Genomic DNA, 15,064 nt, shown 5'->3' on the forward strand with positions numbered 1-15,064 from the left:
TGATGAAATAAATAAATTTGCTCTTAATATTAAAGACTCAAAATAGGTCTCTGCTCTTCTGAGCTCATGGAAGATTCCTCAGTATCCCCTTAATGCCCTTCTTCACTTTCAGTAAAGCACAATTTGTCCCATGACTGGAGAAATGGATTCAAGTTCTACATAATCCTCAGTTTTACTTGAATACCTGATGTCCAGCCTTCACTGACCAGTAGGAACAGTCAGCTAACATACACATCTCCAAGCTTGCCACAGCTTAACTATTTGAAGCTGCCTTCAACAAACTACTTACGTGTGGTGTAGGGACTTTGTAACTGTATCTACTTCAACCAGAAAGCACACTCAAACTTAGTTGGATTCAGTCTTTTTTTAATAAATTAATGTCATTCAAAATACAGTGCCAGAACATGATGCAGCTGAACATGCTAGTAAGGTTTGTCATGAAGCACCTGTGTTCATGTTAGATTGGCGGCACCCCGCTACTGCTAGTGGTTCCTGGGATTAATGCCAGAGCAGCACTAGTCATCTGCTCTCCTGCACAGTGAGCACAGGCTATTCCTGAACAGTTTGCCTCCCCCCCCAAAGTAAAAAACCTGATAGCTAAGGGATATCTATACACAATCACACTACAGTAATGCTTGTTATTAAATTAACAGAAAATAAAGACCTGGTTAATCCACACTAAAACTTTGTTTTACAATGGAAAAATACATCAGCAGCAGGAAGTAATATACATGAGCCAATGTTACTGTAATACAGAATGTGGAGACATTTACTGATTAAAGCTCCACATAGACCCGCACTATGAGGGCTGACAATTCCTATTGCAAGCCCAGCAACTTAAGTCCACACCTGGTAAACTACCAGCTGCTTGGAAGACCTGTATCCTAAACAGACAGGTATAAGTTAGTGAAAATAGAATACATGCACCTAATAATACAGCTTGACTGAACCTGCAGTCATTTTGCCCTGCATGTTACCATACAATGGAAGATCTACCCTTCCTACCACAGGTAGATCCATGGGATTTGTTTCTTTTTCTTTTAATGGCATTACTATACCAACATGAATATTAGTATTAAGTGCAGCACAGTCCTTTCATTGGGCCACACTGGCAATTATAGAACTAGCATTTAAGTAGAATATCCAGAAGTAGTTCAAATATAACTGGAAGATACTGTCAAAAGAGTTGTGACATCATCCTAGAAACAGTAACTACTTTTTTCCGAAGCTAATTTTCCTGAACCAAGACTTCATAGAACTAGAAATTAATTCTTCAGACAAGCTCATGATATACATATATGTTTCTCAATTATCAGATAATAGTATTTCATATTATGGAAGCATATCTGCTCATTTCACTGATTCATACTGAATGGCGGCATTAGGTAGGGCATAAAAATACAACTCATGAAAGACAGGTTTGACATTTCTGTTTCCAGACCTGTTCTTTCACAGCTACTTATGTCAAGATGACTGAGCACACAATCAGTTGTGCAGTCTAATTTGGGAGCTATACAGGTGGTAAGGTAACCATCTCCCCGTCCAGCTCAAATTCATCCGCTCCATCTGGTGAGAAGAGATATGTTGGAGGTTTCCATGGGGACTCTTCAAGGCAAGATGGGTACAGCTTTCCTACGGTGCACCTGAAGTCCTTCCCCAAGTCCCACAGCACACGTTCCGATATGTGCTGTCTCAGAAACCAGCGATCAAGTTCCAGGTCATATTGATAGGTGGCATACTTGGCTCTCTCATTCATGTGGGTTTCTCGTATAAAGACACACAAAGAATTAGAGATGACAACAGCTCTAACGCATGGGTCAGAGTACCGCTTGGCAGGGATGTTAGCTGCCATTCTCCATTCATTTTTATTCACATCGTAGATTTCCACCGTCACGGAAGACCCATCTACAGTACTGCTTGGGAGTCTTATACCAGAATTGCTGGCAATATGCAGTCCTCCAATATAGAATATTTTATCACCAAAAGCAGCAGCTGAAGCAAAACATCTACTTGTTTGTCGCATAGCCATTTCTACCCAAGCATCTGACCTGGGAAAATAACAGTACATCAAGTTGTGTGCCATTACATAAATGCAGTTGTGTACTGCTACTGCTGTGCTCCATTGCCAAGCACAGGGCAACGGGCTTACCATGGTCCACTCGTCTTTCTCGGTATCGTATCTCTCCACAGTTCTCCTGTTGAGTTCTCCACCAACGCTGTCTCCTCCAATTGCATAGATGTATCCTTCACAGCAGACCAGGGATGGCTTTATACGAACAAAGAGCATTGGTGTCTTTGGAAACCAAGTGTTTTGCTGTGCATCAAACCAGTAAAAGCAATTCACAGTTCTGAAGGCAGCCTGCAGTTTGCTGCTTTTACTATGATTGGTTTTTGTGTTTTTCAGAGGAACTTGCCCACCTGCTATATAGATGTCATTATCAGGAGTTACAAGCGTCCCAACCTTATGCAAGTCAGCAGGGGGGTTGCAGAGTTTGTAAACTTTTTCTGCCTGGGGGCTATAACAGACAGAAGAATAAAGACCACCAGGGTTTTCAGCAGCAGCTTCAATGAATATCATCATCTCCTCTTTCGTCATACCAAGCCTGGGCTTGAAAAACTTGGGCATCGATTTGTACAGTCCTTGCACCACCACTGATTTATCATTAGGTGGTAAGCCTTGAAACCAGGCTCTCTGTGTTACTTCTGAAAGTGCATCGATTCGGATTTGGCTAAGAACAGAGGACAAATACTGTGATCGTGATTCTGTGTTGTACTCCAGCCATAACATAGCAGCTTCACGAACTGTCTCCTCCTTTTCCACATTTAAATTGTCACTGCTTAAAATATCTATCAGTAGATCGTGTGACAGTTGCATGAAAGCCTCCTGGTGGTACACAGCTGTGAACTTGTGCTCTACCATTCTTTTAGCACTCTGTTTTAACTCTTCACAGCTGAAGAGATCAGCAAAACTTAAAAGACGCACACAATTTTCTGCGTTAATTTTTTTGATTAAGTATTCTCTACACCGTTGTAACACATCATCTACCTGTAACACAAAGAAGAAACATGCTAAGTATTATTGCATACAATCTAGTCTTTCACATACCAGCAGCAGGTACAAGTACCTGCATTTTGCGTTCAACAACAGAGTTTAGGCCTAGAGTACGATACATACACAAAAATACAGCAGTGACTTAATTGATTCATATAGATCAAGTATGTCACATGATTATGTCTGCTTGAGAAATTAATTATCTATATACTAGAAGTGCACTGTTTTACTTCCACTCTCCATACGGTCCATAAAGCAAGGAGGAATGGGTACATGAAACATACCTGGCAAGCAACTGCTGTCTACACTGAGCAAAATGGACAAGAGTATTTTGAAATGACTAAACAGAAAAGACTATTTAACAAGATAAAGAAAAATAATGGTTCAGAGATTAGAAGCAGTTATTTCATACTCAAAACATTCCTACCTGTAAGAAGCAGGCAGTTTCATAAAGCTGTTCTACCGTGCTGTCGCTTATTGCCAAGTTACCCGTGTATGCGTAAGTTATGATAATTTGTAAAGTGGCTGCATCCACATTCCTCAGGTGTACATGTGTTTGTTTACTTTCACTTAGCCCGCTCATGAACATAGCTCTGAAGAGAAACACACATATTAAGACAAGGACCAACAGCATGTACAGTCATCTTAAAGTCACTTATCACTTATATGACTTCAGTGATTACACTCCAAAAGGTGAACAGGTTTTTTGGGTGGCTGTTTACAGGGGTTTAGTATTTACCTTAGGCTACCATCTAGTATTTAAGAAAAAACACTTGTACAGAACATTCAGAAAGTACCATCAATGCCTTCGCATAAATATTTTATATTTACGGAAACTCTTTTGTCTTAATCAGCAAAGAACTAATGATTTTAAATTATGAAATTTAAAACCTTTTCTATGTCAGGTGATGATAAGAGGGAAGAAACATCCTCCAGAAAACACTGTCAAAACATATACAGACATATTTTAGATTCTAACAAAATAAAAATAAAAAGCAGATTTCTGCGATGGACTGGGCTAAGTCACATCAAAAAGCATGCTGCTCTGGGAGGAGGAGAAAGCTCAGAAAAAGAAGCAAGTACTAGAACTCCGTGATGTATTTCTTATATAGCATTCACAATAATATGCAGTAAAGTTCCAGTTTGTAGGAATAATCAATGACAGAAAAAACTACCAGACTTGGTCTGAAAAACAAATAACAAAAAACCAACAATGCCTAAATGTTTCCATTACATCTTCCTAAAAAGTAGAAAGGCAATTTAATGGGGAACATTGATTTTAAGAGCTTTATATGAATTCAGGTTTGGTATTTATGGTTGTATTGAAAATTCAACTCAAGGCTCCTTCTATTTATTTGGGGCTCTTTAGGAAACCAGATATGAGACAAGTTAGAAAGGATGGTGGGTGCACCCTGCAGTTCTGCCCCCAGCTGCAGAGGTGAAGGGGACACTCCCTAAGCAGCACGACTCCCTGTAGCACCTGATACAAAGACAGTATGCCACCACCATCTCCTGTCTTCTTCTAGGCTCCTTAACTCAGGGCAAGTTGCATTTTACGAGGAATCGCTGACTGGTAAAGCGAGTATCAATTAGTCACTCAGCTTTTAAAAGTTAAGACAGTACAAGTGCCAGGAGAGACTCCTCTTTGTAGAAGAGAAGCAGGAGCTTCTAGAGAATTTGGCTCTAGTGCATGCGTGCATACAGTAGAGTGGCCTGTGCTGGAGCTGGGCTGCTGCAGCGCCATGTTCAAGTGCAAAGATGCAAGGTAAGTTGGCTGCAGCCTTACACAATGGCTGGATCACACTATGAGATGCTTTTCTGTTCTTCCCCCTCTCCCCTCAGCCTCCTTCGGGACTATCAATTTTTCATAATAAAGCTAAATTTAGGAAACACAGCATATTTTTTGTAAACCAAAGTAGAGAAGAAAAACAGAACATGACAAAACCACAAGCTTGATGCTTCTTTTAACCAGTGCCAAAGCCTCATTTCATAAATAATAAACAAACACATATGAATAAGAGATCTGACTGCATATTCTAATGCAGTGCACTGGGTGGACTCATGACAGCTTCCATTATTAGACACCCACATTAAATCTGGCCACATTTCCAGTGGCGGTTATTTTATAAACTGTTGGAACTATGTCATCTGCAGGCAGCCAACGACAATAATCATTATCTAGTGATCACGCAACACTTGTTGCTAGAAATTGTAGCAGACTCATCTGAGATGAGAAAACCACAAAAAACAGCAACAAAAATGTATGTGAAAGTAACAAATGAATCCTTGAATACTTCCTTGCATTACAAGTTATTCACTTTATCCTCTACAAGAAAGCAGACAAAATACAGAATACATTTTAGAAGTGTTCTGTACAGTGACCCCACCTCAACAAGAAAACAATTTCCAAACCTTCCCTTGATCAAGCAGAAAAGTTATAATCCTTCCACAATGCACCAGGAAGGTAAAACGTGCAGAGATGTCACCAAGACTAGTGTCAAGCTTCAAAATTTTTCCTAGACAGGCAGGCTAATTATACTGTATTGCCAACAAAAAATGATTAATCACTGCAGAAAATTCATGGTGCCTCATCTTCTAGGTCTTACTATGAAGGTATCAGCAAAAAAGTAGTAGCACTCGACCTACCTTACTAACAAAAACTTTTCAAAAGGCAAAAAAACAGGACTGAAGCTATTGCTACTGAATTAAAAATTGCAACAGCATCTTGGGGGCAGGGAGGGGAACAAAAACAAAACACCACCTACACACAAAGGAAAAAAAATATTGGATTGCAGCAAGGCTCTCAGGCAAGAAAAAAAGTTTCTGGCTTCTTTGCTGAGCAGAGAAAACCAAATGATTCAGAAAATGAAGCTGTGAACTTGCACAGCAATCCCTACTTTTAGCAGAAGTTTCTGCTAAGAAACTACAGCTAATAAACATTACAATGGAACTCCCATAGCCATGTCTCATGAATCCCTTGTTACCGTACCTTGGGAAATACTTAAAATAAAATTTAAATATTAACTTCCTACAGAAAATGAACCATCACAAGCATGATTTTTTTTCCATTTATTATAAAAACTATAGTATCTATCCAGAGTAAGTCACCAGATGCCAGAAAATTTATTTTACTCTTTTAGTGGTGGCAGGTAATTATATTTAGGTTTTTTAATTACTTCACTCATCTTTAAAACTCTTTGCAACACATTGTTAATCTATCAACTAATATTACACTCAAAGCCAGCTATCACAGATTTTATAGAATTAACAGATCCTAGTTTGAATACTTACCTAAAATATGAGCTGCATGTTGCAAGAACCATCTTATGGCAGGGAAATTCAGTGCCCTCAACAATCAACACTATGTCAGTTAGCAACTGCTGTTCATAAAAGAATTTTAACTGCTCCAGCAAGGATACAGCGTACTCTGTATTTATCTGCCTCTCGTCCTGGGTAGACATGACTGTATTCCATTAATATTTCCAGGACCAGAGAGAAAAGTCAAGATCTTTTCGCCAGAGAAAGGTCAGTTCAGTGTTTCTGAAGCAAGCAGAGAAGAAACAGCAGGAGGTCTGTAGCCTTCAGAAGTGATATTGATAAAAAAGGCAGTGTTATCTTGGACTGCTGAATCAGTGTTTCAGACTTTGACCTCCTATTAGGTCATCATGCTTTGACTTGATGTCACAATCTGTTCAGATACTTTCAAGAGTGTCTGCAGAGCTCCTGTTGAGATCTATGATGCAGCAAATGAATGAGCAAACGTGAAGTCTGAGGTAGATTTCGTGGTAACATCTCGTGATCATTGGCTGCACTTGAATTACTAAAAGCAGGAAAATAAAAATTAATTTACACATTAGTATTTCTTCAAAAAAGTTTGAGTTACCCCTTAAAAGTAATTGTCTAACAAGCTTGTTTCTAAATTAGTACTTAATTACTCGCACAAAAACTCTTGTTGAGAAAAAAACTGAACAACGGAAGCACTGAAGAGAAATTAAAAGCAGAAGAGTTTGTACATTAATTCTCATCAAGACCTAGACTTATGAATTAAGATAAGTCATTCCATCAACACAGCTTCTAAGACCAGAGAGTTAAAATGAGGTTCAGGAAGACTTTAATCCTCTTCCAAGAATTACCCAGTTTTCCCACTGAGTACACCCAGGCATTTCCTTCAATCATTGATAAGATAGTCACAGCTTTTTAATTTCCACATTAAACAGCTACTACTTCAGCTTGTGTGGTTTTGTCTACCTAAAGCTTACCAATAACAGGCCACTAAAAATATAAATGCACTTTCTTCAATATGACATTATTTTCCAGCTAAACCTTCAACAACACCATCAACCCATTTATTTCACCTTTGGCATTCTACTACAAAACAAGCAGAATTGCAGCTAAAGATTAAAAAATCTAACCATCTATATTCCCAATGCTTATTTGATTTATCTTCTCTGTGAAGAAGGAAGGGCTTCACCTATTAACATTTCACATTCCATTTTTTTTCTGAGCCATTTCCATACAGCCAGGTAAGCATAACCGCTGCTGACAGAAGAAAACAAAAATAAGGAGATAACAGGAGCAAAGGGATGCTGGAATAGCAGAGGTCAAAACACTTTGACTGGTTATAAAACAATGGCCACAGTCTACTAAAGTCTGTTTTCTTGTTTGGACATTTCTCCTCCTCTTACAAGTGAGGTCAGGTTTTATCCTCCAGGTGAACACCGCAACATATATTAATTAGAATGGGATAGTTGTAACAGTAAAATCACCATCACAAAGGACACCAGAGTACTAGCTCTATCAAATACTTTCAGATTTATTTAATCTTGCACTGTTTCTTTCACATTCCAAAAATCAAGGAATAACCAGGGACATGTTTGTCTAATGTCTAAGACACCACTATTTAATATTATAATTCATGATGAACAGTTAATGCAGAAACACCTTACTTGAAATGTCATACTTTAAATTCCACACAAAAATACATGATTTAGTGTAAGATGAAGGCTGTAGAAATACCTGCCAATCATATCAAAGATCTGCTATTTCAACAGAGCCCTGCCTGTAATACAATTCAAAGACAGCTGTCTTTTAACATTCACTCACTTGAAACAGATATGCTTAATTAATGCTACTTTAATCACTACTAATTTAGTGTCACTGATCTTTTTCAGTGAACAAATATACCTCAACAGGAATCTCAAACTCTCAGTTTTCACTGGTTCTTTAACTCGAAAACAGTCAAAACAGTCAAACACAATGTTCACTGTTTGTTCAGGTGAAGCCAGTTAATAAAAAAAAAATAGAAAAGGTGTCAATATTTGGGAGAGGAAGGAGAGACTACTATCTCCTATAATAACAGATATTATCATAAGTCTTGACTTCAGACCTTCAAGTTTCATGTGCAGTTAACCCCTGAAGTCACTAAATCACAAGCATATAAAGGACACACAAAGATACCGTTCATTTAAAGCAACAACCTTCTGCTTCAAGTCACAGCTTTTCACCAAATGAGTATGCATCCTATCTCTGCATCACTGACCACTATCCTGGTTATCTGAGAACAGCTTAACATGCAACCTAATCCACTGACAGATTTTGCACTGAACTTTAAATGGCTACAGAGACACGCAGACTTCCTAAGTGTGTTCGGCCCACAGAAATAAATAGCTCATGCCTCTACTGGTATCCCGGGTCTCTCTACAGCATTGTTTGTCCTGGCTTGGGAGTAAAGTTTCAAGAACAATACAAGCCAGTGGGTTAAGCTCTGTCTGGGCAGAGCATCAGTAGTACTAAGCTTTAGCAAAAGAAGTAATTGATGTTATAACTTCCTATCCTGATGTAATTTTAAAGAATGTAAATTTTCAAAAGCAGGAAAAAGAAGCAAAACTAATACATGCTGTTTCAGTCATTAGGTAACAGAACCAGTCAAGGATGCCATGGAGAAATCGATATACACCTGCTAGTAAGATTAAAGAAATTTTTGGCAGAATGCAGCTGACAGCTGATAACTGAAAAAGCAGACCTGTTCAACAGAGGATGAGTTGAAACTGTGAAATTACTATAAATAGCTGGAACATTTAAGTATGACCCTCAACAGCAGAAAAGATTGAGGAGATGACAGGAGTCTTGTCGCAGAACATTTAAGTGATGTGAACCACATCTCTACTGTAAATTTACAAAGCTTGGAGTCCTTGACCTGAAACCATCTCATTTCCATTATATGCTCCAAGGAGGTGCACATGGTAGGAACATACTACATACACAATTCCCGTTTTCCACATCCATACTGTGTTTTGCTGCCAATGATAAACATTCTCCAAAGAACACAATTTTGTATTTGTCACAAAGTCAGGAATCACAGTGCATCCCCTTCTAGTGGAACCATGCTAAATACTCCTCAGAAGAACAATACATACATCAAGGATCTCTGAATTTCTGGCCTAAAATTACCATAACTTCTATTGTCATTTGCCCAAGAGAAATGAATGTGCTCAAACCATTAGGATAAGTGGCACAGGAACACCATTTTCTGCCTGGAAAGTCACCCAAGACTACCCACCTCTCTCACACCTCTCTGAAGAGTTCAAGACAATTTTTAAAAGAGATACTTTCCTCACTTTAGAGGCTGAAAAACCGAGGTACTGGAATAAGCATCGGCTTGTCCATAGCCACATACTTGCCAAGGGAGAACTGTAGGAGGCTCAGTTCTCCCCAGACCCAACTTAGCACCTCTCTCACTGAGTTGTGCTTGGCTGGCATACAGCTCTTGGATCTCAGATAACTGAAGAACTATGAACTTGAAAAGATGTCTACAGATATACTACAGTCTCCTGTAGTTCTCATAACTATACAGTGGTGAACATTTCTGATTTACAGATGAAAAGATCCATGGCTGAAGTTAGCTTAATATTCTGAACTGCAATTCTGATAGAATAAAAATAATCCTTGAATACAAGTTCTATGAATAAGACTTTCCCCTTTAACAGTGTCACTGGAAGGACCATTTTGTTCTGGGTAGCTTCTTGGAAGTCAGCTATCTAAATAGAACAGGACTGGTAGGTATCTGCTGGAAGGCCACAGCAGAACTGGATTGCAAACTAAACCAAAATGCTACCAGCTGATCCAAAGTCCCTGTCAAGCTGGAGAGCAACATTAAGTAATAGGTTGACAAGAGAGTTTGGTTTTAAGTAATTACTGCTTTTACCTTACGCTATTTTAATGGGGTGGGTTTCACACTTGTTCATGTGCTTCAAATCTGAATGAGGCCATTCCAAAAATTAGTCATCAAATGTTAATGAGTAGTAGGACAGGCTATTAATTGCCTGCCTTCAATTTGTTTATCTTCTGAAACCAGGCAAAGACTGATCAACAGAGATACATGTTGCACTACACACATGGAAGTGTTAACACTATATTTCAATGTGTAACATGGAATAAGTATATTCAATTAGTAGGGAAAGGTATGATATACAGATACAATATTCTTTGAGTGGATTAATTTTAAAAAAAACCAACACTTTATTTTTTCCAAATTATAAGAAGGACAAAATAAATGTGCAGACATGCCATTTTTTAAAAAACTTATTTTTTTTTAAATCTCATTAAGAAGACTGCCAGATTAGAAGCCTAACTTCCAACAAATTTCTGGAAAACACTTAAAAGACCTGTGAAAGTCTCACAGGTTCCCATCTGCATCCTCAGCCATCTGAATACCTCTTGAATTCTAACTTCACTAACTACAACTAACACTTCAATAAACCTGTATGTTTGGAAGAAAAAGAAAACAAAACTCAAACAAAACTTACTTCCTGGACATTCAACTTATTTAATCTAGTCTTAATTAATTTAAAAAACCTTAAATACTACTTTCGTGCACTTTTAATCAAATTCCTATTTCAATCCAAGGCCAGCTTCATAAAAATCACAAGTAAAAACACGTCTAAAGAGGTGAGTCATTCACTATTTTTAACATAATAAAATGTCAGAATTAAGAACTGAACAACGCTAAACCAAACTACACAAGCATTCATATGTGTAGAGACAGCAATCCTCCCAGATAGCAATGAAAGCACCCAGCTCAGGCACTTAAATACTTACTTACCATTAAGGATATGCTGAGTTACAAATGAACATGTTGCAAAATGATTATGCCAACTAATAGCAAGGCAAATACAAGTACCAAAAATGATTAAAATCAATTATTTAAATCAAGACACCTAGCCAACAGACCTCAAAGATAGGAAAGAAAGAAGAAAAAGAAGCTGGAAGCTCTGGATTCTTGAGTAATGTATCAAATTTGCATCCTTGGCATTGAAAAAGAAATAGGTAATTGATGAAGCAGTTCCAGACGTGGAAGTTTTCCTCTCTTCTAAAGCCATCAAAAGTGTCTTTGATAGCACTGCAGTCCAGAAACCTGAAGACATCAAGGAGATTCTAATACAGCAACAACATGAAATTTCACAAAAAAAACAAGAACCTATTTATTCCTACAATGTTACCATCTTGAAAATTACTATTCACTTGGAAACTACTACTATTTTCCATACATACTATGCTCGGTAGGTGACTTAAAACTTTGAAGTAGGTGAGCTTTCTGAAACTATGTAGAAGCTAGAGATTAAAAGTGTCAGACTCCATGCTAACAACGCGTGTGGTCACAATGCTCCTCATAACCAGTTTCTTTCCTGCTTTTCTGTTCCTAAAGGAAGTTATACACTAAAGGAAATACCTGCTCAGAAATAAAATTAGCACAAGATAAACCAACAACTTAGCTTGGCAACTGGCCTTCTATGCTGAGCACAGGTAGTTTCCATCCCCAAGGGCGTTTCTGTTTTGTGGAAAGACTTGACCTGTTTTGGAAAATTAACCTTTGCAAAAAAGTGGGCCATGGATGCCTCCAGTAAGATCCAGCCATATATCACGTATGTACAGAAAAGTGGCTTTTTTTCTCTGAACTCTAATATGTTAATAAAGCTAGTCTGTTTTATTTAACAACTTAAATTCCAGTTCACAAGGATACGTCACTCCCCTAGATATCCACTAGGATAGATGATGATGCCCAATTACAAATTTAAGCGCTTCTACATTAAGAAATTAGATTAATAATTAAAGTAGCTTAACTAACTGTAAGTTAGTTCCTGAATGGTTAAAAGTCTTACAATGGATATCTTATTCATGCACACTAAATTTACTCTCAAAATGCAACAGCCACTAAATTAAGAAAGAGGAATTTCATGATTTGCACCAATTTTGGTCTGTCTCATAATCACATGACCAAAACAAAAAATCTGCCTCAACAAAAACCCCAACAACAACCTGTTCAAAATGTAGTGAATAAAATACCAAGCAGCAACATCCTTTCTTTTGCTTTGGGCTGTTCCTGCACGATGTTAGTTACACAGCACCGACTATAACAGGGCCCTTTTACTGCACACACAAAAATAATTAGGAAAGAGGTCTGACACCTACATCCAGATCATAAGACTACATGGTTTGCACATCTGAGTACATTAAATATTAATAATTACTTATTTCTCCTAGCACCTTTATGAGACACCAAACTAAGTTGACCATGTATTTTGATGATCTCCTAAATATATAATCTTAAAAATCACGTAGATACAGCCCTAGGTGAACTCACAAAAGAACACAGCCTTTCAGGTCCACTATGAACAAAAGTAATGGACAAAGGCAGGCTGTGGCTTTGCAAGGAAACCTCTAAAAATTCAGATGCTAACTACAACACAAATCGTAATTAAAGTAATTTCAAAGACAGCAGGTACCTATCCCATCCATAACAGGAATAATAGTAAACACTGGAAAAATCTTAGGCATGCAGATGGCTAACTTCAAAGCTATACTATGTGTATTTTTGGTCTATAAAAGGTCACTATGAAATTTGACTCTTCAAATCCACACATAAACATTGAAGCCCACCGTTGGTCACTGTAGATACTAAGACTATATATTCACACGCAACTAGCCATATCAGCAAGGAAAGGTGGGCAGTTACAAGAAACAGAAATGCCACTACAGTGCTGTTCTCCTAGAAGTCTTCATCGTGTCTGCCCCTTAAAGCATCCCAAAACAAACCAAAAAGCTGCATTTGAAAACACGCCAACCTGCTCAGCTGAAGAGGAGCACTGAATGCTGGAAGTCCTGCTGACCACCCCTGTACAGGCCTGAGTTTACTGTCCCCTCCTGCTCGCAGGACGCAGTGACACGACACTAGAAAGGGAACATTTGTTTCCTCTTCCCGACACCCAGGTGGCTCGTCCCGTTGCTTAACTCCTTTCCTGATTCCAGAATAATTTCCCCGCCAGCCCTAAGGAAGGGGGCACCTTCCTGCTCCGCCAACACCGCCGCACTCCGGGGCACACGGCCGGCCCCGCTGGCCGCAGGGCTGAGCGCCCGGCGCGCTCCCTCCGCTCCCCTCTCCTCTCCTTCTCCCGAGCGCCGGCACAGCCTCCTCGCCTTCTTCCTCGGGTTGCCGCGGCCGCGGGTCTCCGCCGCTGACCAGCAGCCTCAGGAGCCGCAGCTGCCCGGCGGGAGCGGCCACAGGTCGCGGAAGGGGCGGGCAGGAGCCGCACCCAGGCAGGGGGGAGCAACCGGCTGCCGCAGAGTCCCCCAAGGGCCTCCCCGCCCGCCGCCGGGGCCGAGGACCCCTCCCGGCGAGGGGCGGCCTACCCCCGCTCCGGCCCCGCAGGCCGCCGCCGGCCAGCAGACGGGAAGCGGCCCGACGGCCGCGCCAGACGAGGGCGGCCGCCGCCTCACGGCGCGGCGGGACGCGAGCGCGGGAAAGCCGCCGCCATCCCCTCCCACCCCCCACACGGACAAACCTCCGACCGCCGCTTCCTCTTCTGCCTCAGAGTCCCGAGCGTGGGCGGCCAGGGGCGAGGGGGCCGGGGAAGCGGGGGAGGAGGATCCGGTCTCACCCGGGCTGCGGAGGCGGCGGCCACTCAGTGGCGCAGGCGCGCTGCCCTCCGCCGCCTCACCCCCCGCACCATCGCCGCCGCGCGGCGGCCGTTAGGATGCGCCGCGCGCTGCCGCGCCTGCCCGCCTCCCCTGCGCATGCTCAGAGCGCGGAGAGAGCCGGGGGGGGAAGCCCCGCGCGCCAGGTCCGGCGCCGCGGCCCCGCCCCCGCTTCCTGTTCCTCTCCCCCGAGCCGCCCCTGCCCACGCAAGCGCCCGCGCGCCAAGGGAACGGCGGCCGCTCCGACGCTGCCTACGGCGCAGGCGCAGAGCAAGGCGGGAGCGGCCCCCCCCCCCCGCAGTCGGCGCCAACGTGCGGGCGGAACTAGCGCCCCCTGCTGGGAGCAGCGGCTCACTGCAGCGCGGGGCCCGTGGCGGTAACGGCCGAGCCGCTCAGCCCGGGATCGTCCCGCTCGGAGCCTCCTGGTGTGCCGGGGGAGCCACCTGCGGGCTGAGGCACCACGCAGCTGAAACGTCCTTCGGCCAAACGCGGGAGCCTCTGAGGCGAGCAAATGCCGCCTGAGGCTTGTGGGGCCCTGAGCCTGCCGTGGGAGGAAAGCCACGGGCAAGGGAGCCGAGATGAGGCTGAAGTCTGGTCAAAAAGAAAGGAAAATCCTGAGAACAGATAACTTTTTAAAAGCTAGGGTGTGCTATTTAGTTATTTGTAATTTCCCTTTGGGTCCATCCACCAAGAGAAAGCCCAGAGAATTTTAAAAAGTAAAAACCTAAATCGCAGGAATTGGGGATTAAAAACACCCCAGACAAGTCACACTTGTGACCCACACACAAAGTACAAGAGCTGCCGTCAGCGGAAAGAACAAGCTTTGTCAGGGAAGGCCTGCGAGGAACGAGATCAGTCATCCTTCCCAAGGGTTTTACAATTTGTGTCTCGGTGCAAAGGACAAGTTTAATCTGAACCTTACAGAAAGTACAGGAATTTCCCAGCCTAGAAGCGTAAACAGTTTCTAAGCATCCACTGCTTTTCCTCCAGTTACTCACCTACGCGCACAGCGCATTTGTTGTGCTTCCTCCTCTCGACGTC

At 41.6% G+C, this 15,064-nt stretch overlaps 1 protein-coding gene across 3 annotated transcripts; it reads right to left on the minus strand.

Annotated features, from left to right (window-relative positions):
* Nucleotides 1-349: 349 nt before the first annotated feature.
* On the minus strand, nt 350-14,071 carry KBTBD2 (kelch repeat and BTB domain containing 2). Of its 3 annotated transcripts, XM_065055140.1 has the most exons (5): nt 13,891-14,071; nt 6,344-6,872; nt 3,480-3,645; nt 2,150-3,046; nt 350-2,048 (listed from the first exon to the last, which is right to left on the minus strand). In XM_065055140.1, exons 2-5 carry the CDS (start codon nt 6,511-6,513, stop codon nt 2,007-2,009), a joined length of 1,275 nt encoding a protein of 424 aa, XP_064911212.1. In that variant the 5' UTR covers nt 6,514-6,872; nt 13,891-14,071; the 3' UTR covers nt 350-2,006. The 3 variants fall into 3 exon arrangements, with proteins under 3 accessions (XP_064911212.1, XP_064911211.1, XP_021139806.1); XM_065055139.1 differs by having other exon boundaries at nt 350-3,046; XM_021284131.2 differs by lacking the exon at nt 13,891-14,071 and adding an exon at nt 13,174-13,578 and having other exon boundaries at nt 350-3,046.
* Between the last annotated feature and the right edge of the window lie 993 nt (nt 14,072-15,064).

The sequence above is a fragment of the Columba livia genome, chromosome 2, assembly GCF_036013475.1.
Source record: "Columba livia isolate bColLiv1 breed racing homer chromosome 2, bColLiv1.pat.W.v2, whole genome shotgun sequence".
Taxonomy (NCBI): domain Eukaryota; kingdom Metazoa; phylum Chordata; class Aves; order Columbiformes; family Columbidae; genus Columba; species Columba livia.